The following is a 19,157-nucleotide window of genomic DNA, read 5'->3' on the forward strand; positions in this document are numbered from 1 at the left end:
CTGTTTTTCGCAAAAACAAATTGAAGCACTAGGTTAGGTGGGATAGTTCAAAGTGTTTTTTTAGTATTTACAATATACAGGGCGACTTAAAGCTTCCAGAAAGTTTTTTTTATGGAACACCAAGTCATTTCTTCGTCTATTTGAAGCACCTCGAACTGAATCTAAAACTATTATATACCCCTCAATAAATGTTCAAAATGGCCGCCATTGAGTTATTATTTATAGTTTTATAACTATCATAAAAATCACGCAGAAAAGTATTATAAAACTGCCACATAACAATTTACTTTTATAGGAAAATAAGTTTTATGAGTTAGTTGCAAAAACGTTTCTGTAATAATTTGTTGACTATTTTATAATGGTTTTTTAATTTTATTTCATAAACGTTTCTATGACACTTTTATTGCCTACAACTGTATTGTGTTCACCGATCATCTAATATAATCAATTAGCATTTTGGAAGTAATTATAAAATACTAATAAAATAAAACTGTTGCAACACCATGGAAATATAAAACAACTTTGCTGGTTGGGAAGTGGTACGTAGGTGCAAAATAGTTGGGAACCCCTACTGTATACCATATGGTGAACATGTTACACGATTTTTGTTAAAAATGAAAGAGCTGAATGTGAGGTACAGAGTACAATATTTGATAAAAATGTTTTCGTTAAGTTAAGTAAAACACCTAGTTATCTATATAGTTTATTGAGCAGGCATTCTGACATATATATGGTCAATTTAAGAATTAACTCATTCAACATACCTAGGCACCGTACTTCCAAATTTCAAGAATGTTTTTCTCATACAGCCCCTTCTCATCTGTATGAAATTTTACCCCTTTCAAATCATAATATTCATCAATTTAAGAAAGAAATAAAATCACAGATGCTTACTGCTCAGTGATAATTTAAAAAATTCAATGTATGTTAGTGTAATGAAATTGTTAAATTGACCGAAATGATTTTAAGAATATTAAGATTCATTAGCAACTATGAGATTTTTTTTCTTTTCTCTATCAATGTTATGATAGTAAATAAGTATTTTTATAATTATTTCCTTACACTTACTGTATCTTTTTGGGAGAGGTGGAAGATGGCTTTCGGCTAACCCTTTTCCTTTTATATATAAATGTATTTTTTAAGCATAATAAACGATATTATCATTATCATTATAAATAAATTTCTTTTTATGAACAAAGTGAAATATTTTTGATTTGAGTGGACATTTCGTAATGATGTAATAAAGAAATATACAGGTGATGTGTTAACATTTCTTGTGTTAACATAACTTGTTAACATTTCAGAGTTTCCGCCCGGATCACTCATATAAATGGATTACCAAGAATATAATTGATTGTTGTTTATCAATCTTGTGATGAAGTTTTCCAGGAAACCTTGGATACGTGTTGGTATACACACATACCACCCTTTAATAATCTTAGATGAGTATTGTTGTGCCCAGCAGTTGACACTTCACATCACGCTGCCATAATGTCGATTGCAGAAAATCTGCTTCACCTTAAATTCACCTTGCGAGTTTGTTACATTCTGGGAATCGCTGTTCCACAAGAGAAAACTAGGATTTTAAAGATATACGCATTTTTTCTACAACTCGTCTCGCTGATAGGTTATATACTTTCATCTTACGGAAAACTGTCCTATTTCAGTAACATTGGAAATTTCTACGTGATCCGGATAACAGAAAATATATCCGATTTGTGCTTAACATTGACGTGTGTGATATCTTGTGTTCAATGTGTTTTTCTGCACCCACAGAAAATCCAAAAATTCATGGCTTCCATAAGCGAATTTGATAAGGAAACGGAAAACCCTTGCGGGACGATAAAAAAGTCTTTTTGGTTTTCACTAGTGCTGCTCTCATTCACCACTATTTTTTCACCAGCGCTGAATGTCTGGACTTGGTCAAAAACTCAGTCATATTCCAAAAACTACTATGTAAAGTTTCTTCAGTACCCCCAACATTCTGCGATGATATTTTTGTGGTTTTGGATCGTCTTCGAGATTTACCGGAGGTTCAAATTTCTTAACCACTTGTTGCTGGAGATCGTATACGCCAAAAAACAGACCATAAAGACTACTCCACGAAGCTTTGAAGTTGGAATTACACCAACGAAAGTGACTACCAGTCAGAAATTGAAAACAATTTCAACACATTACGACTACTTGTGCGATTTGGTGGATGAAGTCAACAAATTATTTGGGGGTATTTTATTGTTTCATGTTCTCTTTGCTAAAGCTTGTATTATCTACAAAATGAGTGTCCTCATTCATTTAACCATTTTGAATGCAACAGTTGACGGAGTTCCGTATAACGGAGACGCAAGGTTCTCCTTTTCTTTTGTCACTTTGGATGTACTGGTGAGTATTTTGATAGTAAATTTCAATTATGTGATTACAATAAGTATATTTTTTTCCTAATAGTGGATGGTAATACATGCTTATTATAAATACAGAACCCTAACAGAGTAGTCAAACAAAATTTTGTGATTTGGTTATAATTTGCCAAGTATCAGTTTATGATACTTAACCAGATTCACCCTATTTTTGTTAACCAAAAGGATAACAATAATAATAATAATAATGCTATCGGTATGAAATTCGGGATAGACAAATGTGCAATGGTCCATCTCAAAAGAGGACGATGCGGGGACTACAGAGAGGATGTGCAGCTCGTAGATGGGAGCATCCTACACCATTTGCATGCCGGAGAGACGTATACTAACCTCGGGGTGGAACAACGTCACTCACAAGAGGTAACAGCAGTGAAAAACTCTCTCCGCGGCAAGTATCAGCACAAACTTCGACAGATCTGGTCATCGGAACTGTCGGGAAAGAACAAAGTTGCTGCAACAAATATGCTTGCCGTTCCAATCTTACTCTACTCGTTTGGAGTAGTGAAGTGGACTCGGGAGGAGCTGTATCAACTCGACGTGGAAACCCGAAAAATGATGCATCTCTATAGGAGTTTGCATCCCAAATCATCTGTTCCACGGTTGTACTTCTCCCGACAACAGGGAGGCCGTGGACTTTTGAGTCTGGAGTGTCTACATGACAGAATGGTACTGGATACAGGCTGTAAAGTCGTTATGAGTTCGGATCCCCTTCTCTGCATGGTCTGTACCATGTGAGAGCAGAAATTGGAGCATTTCTCCTTAGGGAGAGGTGACTCCTTAGGGTGACTCCTTAGGGCTCTGAACGAGGTGACCACAACTCTGTCACCGAGTTGGAACCCGTTCAGCAATAAGCTCAGATAAAAAGCGCAAAGATCACCCTACTTCTGCAGAGACACAAGCTTAAGCCACTGCATGGGGTCTTCTTCAATAACATTGGAGACCTTGGCTTATCAAAGCGCCTGACGTTTGCTTTTCTCAGGTCGAGTGGGCTGAAGTCGAAAATTGGTGGGTTCATCATGGCTTGCCAGGATGGTGTCTTCAACACCTTAGTCTACCGCAGTCGCGTATTGAGGTTCCTGACACAAGGTGCAGGGCCTGCCGCGAGGCGCCCGAGACTCTAATGCACTTGCTGTCAGCATGTCCAGCATATGCGGTCTCGGCCTATATCCATCGACATAACGCGGCCTCAAGAGTGCTATATTACCATCTACGGCACTCCTACGGTATTGACGAGACACCGGTATTGCCCTACGCTCCGGGGGATATTGAATCCGTTGTGGGAAACGAGAAGTGCCAAATTTATTGGAACTATTCGTTCCCCACCCTCAGGCTCATACAAGCTAATGAGCCTGATGTAGTCCTTCTCGATCACCAGAGCAAAACGATATTTGTCGTGGAGTTTTCAGCTCCTGGCGAGACGAATATCGTCAGAAAAGAGGAGGAAAAACGGATAAAATATCGAGATCTTTCCTGCGAACTCCGCAGACATACCGGCTTGCCGCACTAAGGCAGAAATCTTAGCCGCACAGATGCAGAAGGCTGTCATTCTTGGCTCACTGCGTTTGCTCAGGTCACATGATTCTCGGCCCAATGATCACTTACCCCACGGTGTGGGGAGTGGTCATTGGTTGATAATGCTGGCGCGCCCACCCGAATATATCGGGGCTTCAGGGGATAGGTCCTGACCAGCGCATACTACGTTGAAAAAAAAATAATAATCTTTATTTTACATTAGACATATACATGTATAGGAATCTTTCACATATAGTCAGTGGGCATACTTGAAGACTGGCTATAAATCAAATTATCTAAGAACAATTCGTTCAGGCCAGTCTCAACTTCCTAGACAGTAGGTTAATGGAGTGACACCTATCAGAAAATAACTACTCCCCTGGCTAATACCTCGAAGTGCGTTGGATTATATCCGACAGGTGTCAGTACAGGATTCTTCACAGAAGATATTGACTGCATATGCTGTTGGCGATACAACTGCCGCAATTTCAGTTATTGAACACACTTGCGGACTGATTTTGGGCTGTTTGGCCACTGACGAGTGGCCAGTCCAGTGTATATCATCATGCAGTAGTGTATATCATCAACATAAAGTCGATGATTTCCGATAATTGAAAATCGAATTCCGTTCAGAGTATCATTCCTCGAACTAAGCTGCAGCATACAACAAACAACAGATTTGTCGTCGCCCCATCTGCCTGTGCCTATTGAGGCAGTTGTATCGCCAACAGCATATGCAGGAATATCTTCTGTGAAGAATCCTGCACTGACACCTGTCGGATATAGTCCAATCCTTCGTGGTATTAGCCAGGGGAGTAGTTGTTTTCTGATAGGTGTCACTCCATTAACCTACTGTGTAGGAAGTTGAGACTAGCCTGAACGAATTGTTCTTGAATAATTTGATGTATAGGAATCGTCAAATTTCACACATTAAATCATAAGCACATAAATGTACATTGATACATATAAATTATCAATAAAATAAGGATACATAAACAAGATCATAAGTAACAACAGATCATGAGTGAAAAGTATCAATCGTAAAAATACATTTACAATCGTCATAAATTAAAAAAAAAAAAAACTTTGCCAAACTATAATAATATTCTTGAATTGAAAATCTTTTCGACTCTCTATTGAATTCATCAACGGTGCGTGCCTCCTTTATGTATTCTGGCAGCTTATTAAAAATAATTTTCCACATCACAGATGGCGAGTCTGATGAAATTTTGTACTTGCAGTACGGAATATGAAAATTTGATTTTTGCCTCGTATTCACATTATGGACATTTGAGTTCAGTAAGAACTTATCTTCATACTTAAAAGTATATAAAGATAATTAAAAAATATGAAGACTTGCAAGAGTCATAACCCTGAACTGCCTGAATAAACTCCTACAAGAAAAAGTGCTGTTAACTTCAGCCAGTATTCGCAAAATCCGTTTCTGTACTATGAATACTTCAGATGCCAATGTAGAGTTACCCCACATGCATATGCCGTATATCAGCCTGTATGTAACTTGTGAGTGATATAAAGAAAGTAGTTGTTGTTTCGTCAAGAAATTCCTTATATTTCTGAAAAGATAATACAAGGAATTCAATTTACCAATTAGGAATTCCCAGTGTTTCCTCCAATTCAGGCACGAATCGATAGTGACACCTGAAAATTTTGTTTCTTCTGAATTTTCGAGTATTTTCTGATTCACATATTAGGGCATTGTTTTTGGCGATTGTGGAATCTTATCAATTGCGTTTCATCGGCGTTGAGAAATAAAGAATTCATTCCACACCAATTGGTAATTTTCTGTACCACATTTTCACATTTGTCAGCTAAAACTTCTTCTGACTCGTCGCACACGATCAGTGAAGTATCGTCAGCATACATCTTCACAAAAGTATCTCTCATGACTGTGTCCATTTCATTTATGTACAGCAAAAACAGTACTGGATCTAATACCGATCCTTGTGGCATACCCATGAAAATCTCCGCATAATCGGAGTAATGTATAAGAGTTGTATTTTCATTGTTATGTGTTATACTCACATATTGTTTTCTGCTTTCTTAAAACGATTGAATCCAATAATATGCTACCCCTCTTATACCATAAGGATACAATTTCGATAAGAGATTTATTTGGTTAACATTATCGAAGCCCTGCTTAGGTCGCAAAAAATGCCTACAGGATATTCTCCTGCCTCTATATAATATATAAAACGCTTGACAAAATTAATTACTGCTGTATTCGTAGATTTATCTAATCGAAAACCATGTTGCTGGTCAGTTAGAATTTTATTCTTACTCAAAAAGTTAATGAGCCTATCCAAGTAAGAATATTCGAATATTTTTGAAAAACTAGAAGTTATTGTTACTGGTTTATAATTTTCCAGTTTTTCTTGCTTCTGCTTTTTATGTATTAGAACTACCTTTCCAATTCTTTCGGAAATAATCCTGTTACAAATGATAGATTGATCAAGTACATTAGAGGTTGTATTATACTGGTAAGACATTTACTTATGAGGAAAGAAGGAACCTCATCATGACCAGAAAAATGTTTGTTCATGAGCTTTTTTCTCAATAGAGGGAGTAGTTCTTCCGGTCGAAAATAAAGGATTATATAAGCGTTTAGGTCATCTTTTTCCCACAGTGGTGTGCTTGTGGCTATTCAATCGAAAATAGATGATATGTTCATTCATTCATATACAATTATGAATGTTATAACATTTCGATCCAAAATATTTGCATAATGATAGATAAGTATGCTCATTTAAGAAGATATTGGTTATAAGTAAAAATGATGGAGTGTCATCATCAGGTAAATCCGATAAATCTTCTTTGAATGTTATGTTTGAACACCAAGTGAGCACTTGGTGATCAAAACACGTGTCCAACACCAAATAACGTTTTGGTGTTGGACTATGAAACCTGATAAACTTTAGGTAGTTTTTCTAGAATATTCTGAAAATTATAAATTAGAATGAACGGACAACCGATTTATGATATTATCAATTAAAAGTATTCAAAACTCATTGGTGAAAACTGCCATTTGTGACAGTTGTCTGTTTACGGCATTTTTTAAATGGAGTTAGTTTACCAGAATAAATCTCACTCAATCGAAAATTTCAACAGTATTTGAAAAACTGGTGGGTGAAACGTGTTCAGAAATGCTTTGCTAGTAGGATATCATTCCAAAATAGTTATTTTTGAAATCAGTCAATATTAGTTACTAAGTTGACAAAAGGTTAATATCCGTGCTTGCCTCCTTTCAGTATTATTATTCTCTACCTCACGCAAAAGTAGGGAAACTGAAGTTGTATCATACTATGATTATTATAATTGGAAAGTGTTCATCAGTCTTTTCCCGGAATTCTTGGATACTTATTGGTATATTCTAGGCCACCCGTTAATTATCTTAAGTGGTGTTGCTAATGTAAACACTCCTAATATTCCATTACACGTTTGCTTGAAAGTGCTGACAATGTTCATAGATGGATGTTACGAGTTTGAACTCCAAATGTTCAAAAAAGAAATATATGGAGAAAAAAAATTAAAAAGAAATGAATAAAATGCTACAACTGATTGAAAATACCAAAAGTTACTGTAGCAAAATATTTGTATGAGTAAATTTAGGTAGAGAAAAATGAGCAGTACTGATTTCACTCATTTTGCAATTGTCATTACATCATATTTGATTGTACTATGGAGATGAAACTTATTGTTTTTGAGGTTGACCATGTCACAATTGATGTTGAAAGGTATTTGATGAAGGTGAAGCCTCAAGATAAAATTCGTTGAAATAAAACCATATACATGGAACGTGCCCTAAGGTATATATTGGTCAAACGGGCAGAACATTTAGGAATCGAATCCAGGATCATCATACGTGTTATGTAAATAATAAAACAAATTCAACATATTCAAATCATCTTCTAGAAGAAAATCATATCTTTGATGAAGAGTTTTAAATTTGGCACATAGAAAATAAAGGTTTGAGACTGAATCATTTGGAAGCAATGGAAATTATTAAACTAAAAATTCAAACATTCTAATGAATGACCAACTGGATTTGAATAGATCACCATTATCAAACTTGTTTTCTCAAAATCCGAGAAAAAATTATTATTGATGTAGATGTTAGGTGATATGCTTTAGGTAATCATAATTCAACAGGTACCTTAGGTAGAGGTACAGAGGATAATTTTTTGGAGGTAGTCTCAATTATGGTTACCTGTACTATGTAAATATTAATGTAAGAATAATTTAAAGTATTCATACACTTGAAAAAGCTACTGTGTTTGCCAAACATGTTGTGATTATATATTTTTTCAAATAAAGTTTGTGGAGATCAAATCGTGAGGTGTAGTTTTAAAAAAAGCATATATTTCACTGAGGTCCTTCTGTTAAGGCAATCCTTAGTCATGAACCCATACTGGAACGTCATATATGAATGCAGTTGGAAAAACATGTGTTTCATTCAATAAAACAGAATTATTAGGAGTAATCAAGTTGCTTTGGAACTTTGTTGAAATACTACTTGTCAAATATTCTCAAGATAATGTCAAGAATTATTGTAACTCTCAACTACTTTTCGAATATTTTTTGAAATGCCGTTTTCCCATCAAGAAAATTGTGGTTTGTTAGAATCCTACTTGGTTAGCCAGAAAAATAGCGTAAGACACTACAGTAATTACCAAATCGGCGTTTTTTTTTGTGCTTCATCGTTGATTCAGGAATAATGAAAAAGTTTTTGAGAAGAGGAGAACTAAAAGAATGTTTTTTAATATCTGAAGATATAGAAATTGAAGTTTTAGCCTTCTTTGAGGTAAATCCAAATAATTCCATCAGAGATTTATCTAGAAAATAGCTGTTCTACCGTCTGTGAAGTAGTGCAAATACTTGAACCTGGTGACCCTGAAAGACGATTGGAGTTTTGTCGGTGATTTATAATAATAGGGGAGCCCAAGCGGGAATTTCGGGATTTACTGAAGCGCGGCAGATTAATATTCAGGGGGATACCTTGTACCCGGTAAAGAACCTCCATCAAATATGAGCCCCATATATAAGGCAGCCCGTGAAGGATAAAGGATCAGATTAGTAAAAAAAAATTGATCATCAGAAATTCTCGAGCGCGTCAGATTGAGGAAGGATGAGTTAATTACCTGCTAAAAAGTGTATATTCCAGTAATCTGACAATTTGAGAGTGACGTAAAGAAATGGGAGGGCAGCAAAGTTGTAAAAACAAAGTCATTCCGACATTCTCGAGCGTAGCTTCTTTTTCATTTTGAAGGGAGTAATTCAAGGATAACGAAAAATATATAATCTGACGATTTCCGCAAGCCGAAATAACAAAAATTCGTCGATAAAGTTTAATGCTTGCAGCTGTATGATACCTATATTTCCCTCTTCATGTTTCTATTCCTCTTTCACTTTCTCTCTATATATTACTGATTCACTCCGTCCCCACTCTGAATTCTGTTGCCATGACGCCATCACAGCTGATCACAGAGACTCGTTCGTGATGAAAATGAAGATGATGATCAATCAATCAATTGATTATGAAAATTTGAATTTTTTGAGCATTTTTTAAATATTACGTTCTTATAAATACAAGTACCTATTCTACTTAAGAAACATACACTTATTTATTTGCATGCTATTTCCTGGGCTTTTCAATTATTTAAGTTCAATGATTCGAAAATAATTAGGCGAATCCCTCGAGATAATCGTCAGATTATGAGACAGCACGTCCAGAACATAAAGATGAACCATTTATATTTTAATCTGACGTTCTTGAGTATTTCAAAATGGCGAATTTTTTTCGAACATTACAATAATGGCCGCAAGTTTGCGTCAGATCGAAATCGTCAGATTATTGAGTGAGAGCTTTTTTTTTTGTTGCACTCAACACCCCCTTAGAAAATCTGAAGCGCTCGATTGAATTTTTTTTCTTTTCACTTCAAACCCTTACATACAACCACCTGCATCATGCAAACGATTAGATTAACATACGAACATTATTAAAAATACACTGACGCGCTCGAGTATCTCCATGCAACAGTATTTTCTTACATATTAAAAAATCTATAGCCGCTTCTTCCACCGATAAAAAGTTATATATTATTTAACATTTTTTTCTTATTATCATCTAAGCTTTGCAACCTGATATGTCTCTATGACGCTTCAGTAAATCCCCATTTTGCATCGTGGGCTCCCCTACTATAAATAAATGCACACAAGATCCAACCTCTAATAGAAATATTATATGGAGCGAAAATGCTAATTTTTTAAATTGTGTGATGTATAATAAGAAGAATGTTCATTATTGGAGTAGACATAATCCATTTCTAGTCCATCCGCACAATACGCAAAGACGAGTTAATATCAATTTTTGCTGCGTTCTATTTAGAGGCAGAATTATCAGTCCATTTTTCTATCATGGCTATTTGAACGGACCCACTTACATTAATTCATTAAGAGTGGAAGAGTTTTTCAATGATCTTGATCTGAAGGCTCGTCAGATGATCTGTTTTCAGCAGGATGGAGCACCAGCACATAATTTCAGTGGCGTGAAAATATTGTTGCGAGACTTGGAAACAGACGAATTGCTATAAATTGTCATGTTAAGTAGCCACCAGAAAGTTCAACAGACAAGACACCTCTAGATTTTCTTTTTTGGTCATTTCTGAAAAATGAGGTGTACAAAATGAAACATAATAATGTAGATGAACTGAAAAATTATATTGAAACTATAATTATTGGAATTGATGACAAAATTGTGTTGAAAGCAACAGGTAGTGTCAAGAGAAAGGCCCGAATATGTGTTCAATAAGAAGGCGGTGCTTTTGAATATTCACTCGATATTTTATAGCTCTTTATTCACCAAACAATAGAAATTTTTTGTACTAGTGAAAGAAATAAATATTTCCACACGACCAAATTCGTAGCATCAAAATAACGGAGTTAGCCGTACAAGGTTTCAAGCTACAGTTGACTATCCTATTCAACCATAGGTAATAGCTTATGTTTCAAGAATATGAAATAATTCAAAATAATAAGTGATTTACAATGTATGATTGAGGAAGGCTATTGTATAAATGAAATGATGAAATGAAATGAAATGCTTTATTCAAATAGGACACATCCTAATATATACAACAATGATAGTAATGTTAACATTAATATACAATAAATACAATAATACAAAAAAACCTGAATTACTATTTTGTTACCCTGCATAGTAAAAATCACACAGTGAATCGTGTTTATTATAATCTTTCTCCTTGAAGAATTGAAAATCACGAAAATACGGAAATATATCAATTTATTTCAGTTCAGCGTTTTTGCAATGGCAACCATAGGACACCTGTTATCGAAAGAAGCACAACACACTATCACAATATGCCACAGAATCATCGATGAATCGGACATCGAAAACCATTTGGGAACAATCGCTCTCAAGAAAAATCTAGCTCATTTCATCCAAAAAATTGCCAACCGGAAACCAACAATATCAGCGGTAGGATTTTTTGTCGTTGACCTGAATATGGTAGGCTTCATTATATCCAGCATCACTTCGTATATGATAGTGGCTGTTCAGTTTTTGAAAGATCATTAAGCAGGTGGGTATCATTAATTCATGTTTGAATTCAATTTATTAGGATAAATATTTTTTTATCATTTTCGTATATTAAAAAAATACAGAGCAAATAATTCCATTCAACAATATAAAAATGCAGCGGACAGTGCACTTTGTGAAAGCTATTTTCCGAGTTTTTTGACCATGGTCTGCAGATGTTTATGCCTAAAGTTTCGTCTACTACTGCAGTACACATTATCCAAGGCGATGTGCTAACAGTCGCAGTGCCCAAGATGGTGCTTGAGTTACTGTTCTTGTTGTTTCGAACGCAGTAACTACTACAATCTAAAGGTATCTGTATCAGTAGAGTAGGGAGGGTAAGTGTAGGCCCACAGCACCTAGGCCACATGTGACTCATTGTACATTCTCCCGAGGAGTTGCCCTCCTAGGTCATCGTCCATCCTGTCCTTTCCAGGAAGGTGGACAGGTCGCTGGGAGACATTTCCTTTATATCGGCAGGTGTAGGCCAAGACTCGCCGAACACACACTCTCTTATTGACGATAACTCCGGGCACTCGCTTAGGACATACCTGACAGTCTCATCTTCCTATTCACACATTCTGCATAGAGGTGTTTCCACTAGCCCTATATCGTGGAGGCGTTTCCTTAGTTGACAGTGGCCAGTCAGAAATCCTACTGTAAAGCGTAGATTTTTCCTGGTCATCGCCAGATATTTCTTTGGCGCCAGCTTCCCAGGGTCGCCCAGGGTGATCCTGGCAAGATTGCATCCTTTGAACCCACCCCATCTCTTTAGGAATCGATCATGGGTGTAACATTTGGCTAGTTCCGCAATTTTCGAAGTCATCAGGCCGTAGGTATCACTGGGTCCTGAAATTCTCAGTCCAGCCGCTTCCTTGGCTAAAGAGTAGGCAATGCAATTACCTTTACTACTGTCGTGGCCTTTAACCCACCTCAGAATAACGTTATTATCTACCGAGGCTTTGGATAAATCTTGGTGGCACTCTAGTACTAGCCCTGAGGTAATACGTTGTCTGTTCAAGGCTAATAGGGCTTATCTGCTGTCAGTGCAAATTCCTTTCCCGGTTATTTTTTTTGTGGTGATTGAGATAGCAGCCAGTTCTGTTTTTCTGGTATTTTTTCCCATGCCCCACTTAATCCTTGAGCTTAGTGATCGGGAGTACGATCCACATCCTGAGCATTCTTTGATTATTGAGCTGTCATTATATATGCATATTGCATTTGTAGCATCTGCCTCTGTGTTCTGTACCATTTGTATTTTGTAGGGTTTATTAAACACAAACCTGGGTTCGATTGCATCACTGGTTCCCTGCAGCAGAAGTTGCGCAGTAAGCGCTCCTCGCCATAGGCTCAGCCTCAATTGACCGATTCCTACTTCGAGGTTTACACCAGGCGTGCGCAATCGTAACATGGGCATTAACGCAACCTCCTTAATGTACAGGTCCAGAGGGGTCAGACCTGTAATTAATTCCGTTGCCGCGGTTGGTGTTGTTCTCATGGCTCCTGTGATGTTTAAACAACCCAGTAGCTGTATTTGATATAATTTTTGCATATTATTGAAGTGTAGATCCAGGTGACCACACGGGGTGAAAGACCCCATGTGCGTTTCACTGTCCTCCGACATTGCTCATAAGCCACATATGCTCTTTTTGCTCTACTCTGTAAGTGAGAGTTCCATGTTAGCTTTCTGTCGAGGATGGTACCAATGTATTTCACCTCTTCAGAGAAGTTTAATTTGCTTTTAAAGATTTCGGGAGGTTTTGAGCCCGATAAACTTCTTTTCCTAGTGAAAAGGACCATCCCAGTCTTCTTGGGAATTATTGACAGTGAGTGTTCCTCACACCATGTTTCTATTAATTTGAGCTCATCCCGCGCTCTATCGCACGATCTATTCAAACGTTTTGAAACTATCTTACTTCTCTTCATTTCTTCTTTTTTATTTCTCTTTATTTCATGTCGATATTTCAGCAAATGTAGGATACATAGATTACTGTCATCAACACTTAATTCCCCTCGGTACTTAAATTTGTATAATATTCTCGATAAATCAGTGAAACTATTGGAATTTAACAAATTCAAAACAGTTATCAAAAAGTGTCTCCTCTAGAAATGGTTCCACAATACAGTGAGTTTCGAAAAGTTTGCACCATATGGGAAAAATTTTTGATTATCCATTCGTCAGAAAATTCTATTCCTCATGAAAATTGGTATATTGCGGGAAACCTGGATCTGAGTTGTGAAAATATTAAATTTTCGAACGGTGTACAGGGGAGAACAAAAATTGAAATTTTGATCACGAGTAAACTACCCATATTTTCGACATTATCACAAAAGTTTATGCAGAAAAGTTTTTTAAATTTGGAAACAATATTCAGATTCAAAATCACTTAAAAAACAAAAAAAAACATTTTTTTTATGGTTTTAGCCTCATAAAGAGTACTGTTATCTCATATACACCTGGCGCCTCCCTCATATTACTATAATAATATTTCAATGCGAAATTCAGTCCCTTTTTTTATTCGAATTAGTATATCGATGTTTGTTGAAAATGGTTTGAATTTTGACTAGTTCAAAATTGATATTTCACTCTGTATAAAATACCCATAATATATTATCTGTGAGCATCAAATGATTATTTGGTCATCCAATAATTAATTTTCAAATAATTATTTTGATGTATTATTCACATGTATTCCTTTCATGTGTTTAACAATTTATTATTATTGCAATAGTTTTTATGTATTGTGAACTGTCATAAATTTATTCAATTGTTAACTCTAATGTTATTTTGTGAAATTCTTCCAGTCTTTTTGAAAATCATTGAAAAAATGTTGTGGTTGATAAAATCTGACTACCTCATTATACACCATCAACATTCAAAACCTGAAATTATGTTATAACTTGACTTGTTAAAGATAGTTCTGAATTTTGACAGCAGTTTTAGGTCGATGCAAATAGTGTAAACAATACATTCAGTCCAAAAAGTATTTGATAATTACACCTATAAAGAGAAATAATTGTTAGACAAAAATTAATTGCTGAGTGGGCATCAGACTTTCCATTTCTTCAAATGTCAAAAATGCCGAATGTTTGGAGACTGATATTCTTCTAATAAAGTTGACGTTTTTCTCATATAAAATTCGAATCATATTCACCTTGGTTATCGGTTTTGAAAAAAATATCACTAGAAGTTGTTCTCAAGGTGAACCAATTAAAATTCAGTTAACATCTAGGTAACATCTAACACAGAAAAATCTTACAGATGAGAGAAATACAACTTATACAGAAGCATGTCCAGGGCTCGACTGATTTCATTATCACCGACAGCATAAACGAAATCTCTGTCTGAGACAAAATCTATTCAATTTGCAGTGAAGTAGTAGCACTTTCATCTCATGAATGAAGCCCCAAGCAAAACAAAAAACATTCCGTGTCTGATCTATAGCTCATAAATCTATTGATTCCAGAGAGATACTACTGCAGAATGAACAACAATCAACTGCAAAAATTCCATGTGTGAGAAAACCTACATGAGTGTATATAGTTTGTATTTCAATGTGCGTCAGTTACTAGTCAGGGTATTAGTTGATTTCCGACAGACATTTTTCATATACTGTTGAAACGTTCAGACAGATACAGATGAATGTTTCGAATTTTGAATTCGACTTTATTCACGTTGTTTTTTTTCAGATATCAGTTCTCTCTATTGCTGCTGTTGACGACTCCTTCAAAAAGGAAACCAATGACTCCGATGGAAATAAAGCCAACCTATTGAAGATAGAACTCAGATAATATGTGGTGTTCAAATAACACATATCAGTCTCACTTCGTTGGCAGCAGGATTTTTTGCCGTAAATTTTACTATCAGGGGTTTCATTATGCAAAGGCCCACAAACTCAATTTTTTTGTGTATCTTCAGTTTTCACAGCCAATATAATGTATAAAATTTATTTGAAACGAATTAGTGAACGTTTTCTCCTTGAACAAGGTTTTAACAGTTAAATTCACACGAGGAAAGAAGAATATCACAATGTGACTTGACATTTGAATATTAAATATTTCAAATATTTTTTAGTAGTACTTCTGACTTCAGTTAACTAGTTTAGTGATCCAATAATTTTTCTGAAAAAAGGTTGGTTGGGTAACAGGATCAATTTTTTTTTTAAAACAATTGTTTTTTGCCGACATTCCGAATTTCATTGACTTCTTCTTCAGGGCTCTGTTACAATGAATTTTCATAAACATACCTTCCATAAAACTTACACGATTATTTTTGTTCAATTTCACAAGAAATAATGAGTAATTCAATTAAGAACTTCCGGAGTCCTAAAAGGCTCCATCAGGGACCTCTCCTCTTCAACATTTATATCAACGATATATCTAGTTGTTCCTTTTACTGGGATTTCTTAACGTATGCTGACGATTCGAAAGTATTCCATACTGTGACATGTTCCCACGATTTACTCTTCATTCAGAACGACATCAATAATCTTGTGAAATTCTGAGAGGAAACCTCTTCATTCCTCAATCCTAAAAAATGCCCGTCTATCACATTCACAAGAAACAAAATACCACCACCAATATCACATAAACAGACAGCAACTAAAAAAATATCTGGGAGTAGCATATAACTCTAAGCTATTATTTGACTCGCATATTAACTATATTGCAAAAAAAGCCAGCAAAGCTCGTTGATTTCTGATCAAGACTTGTCACGACTTCCGTAATACTAACTCTGTTCGTACACTTTACATGACTTATGTAGATAGCCAGCTCAGTTCTGCTTCAGTTATTTGAAACCCCCTGTATATCACGTATATTGAAAGACTTGAATGTATACAAATCAAATTCGTCACCTAGATCAATAGAAAATTATTTTATGATTTCAAAGATTCATTAAAAATCAAAATACAACTCAGTCTGATATCTTTGGCGAATAGACGCCAAATAGCTGATATTAACTTCCTGTATAAAATAATGAATAATTGTTTCGACAGCAGTTCTATATTGAACCAACTTTTGATTCTTGTACCTCTGTATAATACCACAGGATTATGTTCATTTCAAACAAATCGAAGTAACCATTTGAATTCTCCCCTAAAGAGGTGTTGTAAATCCTACAACTCTATATATCCAAATCAATAGAAATTGACATCTTTTTAAATTTTCTCGCAACTTTCACCACGTCTCTCAAACGTTCATACAATTCCCATTTTCATATCTAACTATTGTAATTTGCACTGCACTGCACTGTTCACAACACGATATTGCATATTATTTATAAACATCGAATCAGTTATTGTTATTTCCACCTCATCATTTGTGAATACTCTTTTTGGATTGGTCCTGTTTTGTATTTTACTGAAAATAAATAAATAAATCAGAACTCACCAGAAACTCTCCAGAAGTTCACGAATTCAGCAACAAAAGAAATGGATTACATAACAAAAACACTGGACAATATTGAAGAAAATACGCCTGAATTTGTAAGTCATATAATCAATTTCATAGTTTAATTTTTATTTTTTCGTTCATCAACTGTTTTACTTATCAGCTGGAAAAAACCAAACAAGAATGATAAATTACTCACTACAGCATTCAATGGAACAGTTTGAAAAAAGCATCTTTCAAGTTTTTCATGTCGCTTGCAAATGGATATTATCTCACTCGAGATTCTTCTCAAAAGATGAGGCTGGACATCCAAAATATCCACGATTTTTCCCGTACCGTACAGTATTCCATTGGAACTGTTGAACTTTTGGCATTTGTTTTTTTCACCTATCGATTTCATATTTCAACAGTCATGTTTGAGATAACTCCTTGTTTGACCTACGCAGCACTTTGGGCAGAAACCACTTCAAGGGAACCAATTATCTTTACATACTTTACATTTACAGGATGGCCCAAATGCAGAAATCCAAAAATGCTCTTAAATAGGACACCTCAAGGCCTACCAGAATCATCTCCGTGTATATTTTAAGATTTTTAATAGTTTCAGGGCTATGAATTTTTCAATATTTTTGTTTGTGTCAACGGCATCGACTACTCTGGTCATTAGACTCGTATCCTGGTTATGCAATGGTAATAGCTACCCAAGCCACCTAGGGAGCATTGCGGTTATTCGCAGTTCGTCGGCCATATAACGTTCTCGTTGTTTTATTTTTGATTGGTTGTTTTTTTCTCGATTCAGGGTTGATCAACAACATTGAAAGTGAGTACTGAGAGTGATAGAACATATTGAAAAAACAGTAATCGAGAATATTTTTTATTCACATCACCACACAGCACAGCATCACCAAAGCATCATGACACTCTTAGATATAGATGCACCATTTGTTACTTACAGAACCACCAAACCATATGCCCCTTGGTTCACAGATACAACTAAACTCATGATGAAGGATAGAGATAAGGCACAAGTGTTGTTGAAAAAATCAGGAAAGTCAACTGACTTCAATCATTACAAGCAAATGAGGAATATGGTAACCTTAGCTGTAAAAAGAGATAAAGAGGCTTATTTTTCCAACAAACTGAGTACCTCCCAGACAAATAAAATTTGGCCCACCCTCAGAAATTTGATGGGTTTTGCACAAAATGATATGTGTTTACCGGAACAGTTGAATGATATTGATACCATAAATGATCATTTCATTAACAATATTCCCAATCTCGAACCTGATGAGGATACTATTAAATATTATGAAAATAATCTGAAAAATTCAATATTTTCCTCTTTGGATTTTGAACAAGTCAATGAAACAGAAATATTTAATATAATAAAAAATTTGAAAAGCAGAGCAACAGGTACGGATGGCGTTAATATTCTAACGTTACATCTTTGTACTCCATTTCTACTGCCACACGTTACCCATCTTATAAATTACTGTCTGAAAAATTCTGTTTTTCCAAAAGCATGGAAACAAGCTCACATTATACCTCTGCCCAAGAATTCTAATCCTACCAGCTTAAATGGTATACTTCCCACTTTATCAAAAATTTTGGAGAATGTCATTGAAAACCAACCATCGAAAACATTTATCGAAAAACGATATTATTCAAAATAACCAATCTGGTTTTAGGCCAGGTCATAGCTGCACTTCGGCTGCACTTCGGTCATTGCTGATGATATAATTGAGGCTACGGATAAAGGAAAAGTATCCGTTTTGATATTACTAGATTATTACAAGCCATTTATATCTTTGTAGGGATCAGCAGAAAAGCTACCAAACTTCTATCCTGCTATTTGAGCGATAGAACTTAGGCAGTACTATATGGTGGAAAAGTTTCGGAATTTTTAAAAATTGATAAAGGAGTACCACAAGGATGAGGGGAGTAGGGGACCCAATCCCCTACTCTTCAGTCTATATACTTGCAATCTTCCTAAGTTCTTCCTATCATGCACGCATCACTATTATGCTGATGATACACAATTATATTTGTCATTCAAACCTGAGGAATACTCTCAGGCTATTAGTGCTTTGAATTTTGATCTATATAATCTTGAGCAATTTTCTAATAATCATTGCCTGAAACTGAATTCAAATAAAACTGTTGCAATCGTTTTTGGTAGAAAGAATGCAAGAAAAGAATTTACTGCAAACCACTTCAGATTGAAGGGG

At 35.4% G+C, this 19,157-nt stretch overlaps 1 protein-coding gene across 1 annotated transcript; it reads left to right on the top strand.

Moving 5' to 3' along the window:
* Positions 1-1,730: 1,730 nt before the first annotated feature.
* Positions 1,731-11,538, top strand: LOC141487481 (uncharacterized). Its single transcript, XM_074186572.1, has 2 exons — positions 1,731-2,379; positions 11,185-11,538. The coding sequence occupies exons 1-2, from the start codon at positions 1,792-1,794 to the stop codon at positions 11,536-11,538; spliced, it is 942 nt and encodes a 313-aa protein (XP_074042673.1). The 5' UTR covers positions 1,731-1,791.
* Positions 11,539-19,157: the final 7,619 nt, after the last annotated feature.

Source organism: Leptinotarsa decemlineata, unplaced genomic scaffold (genome assembly GCF_025532065.1).
Source record: "Leptinotarsa decemlineata unplaced genomic scaffold, Ldec_3_MD MMD2_P_RNA_scaffold_2, whole genome shotgun sequence".
Lineage (NCBI taxonomy): Eukaryota > Metazoa > Arthropoda > Insecta > Coleoptera > Chrysomelidae > Leptinotarsa > Leptinotarsa decemlineata.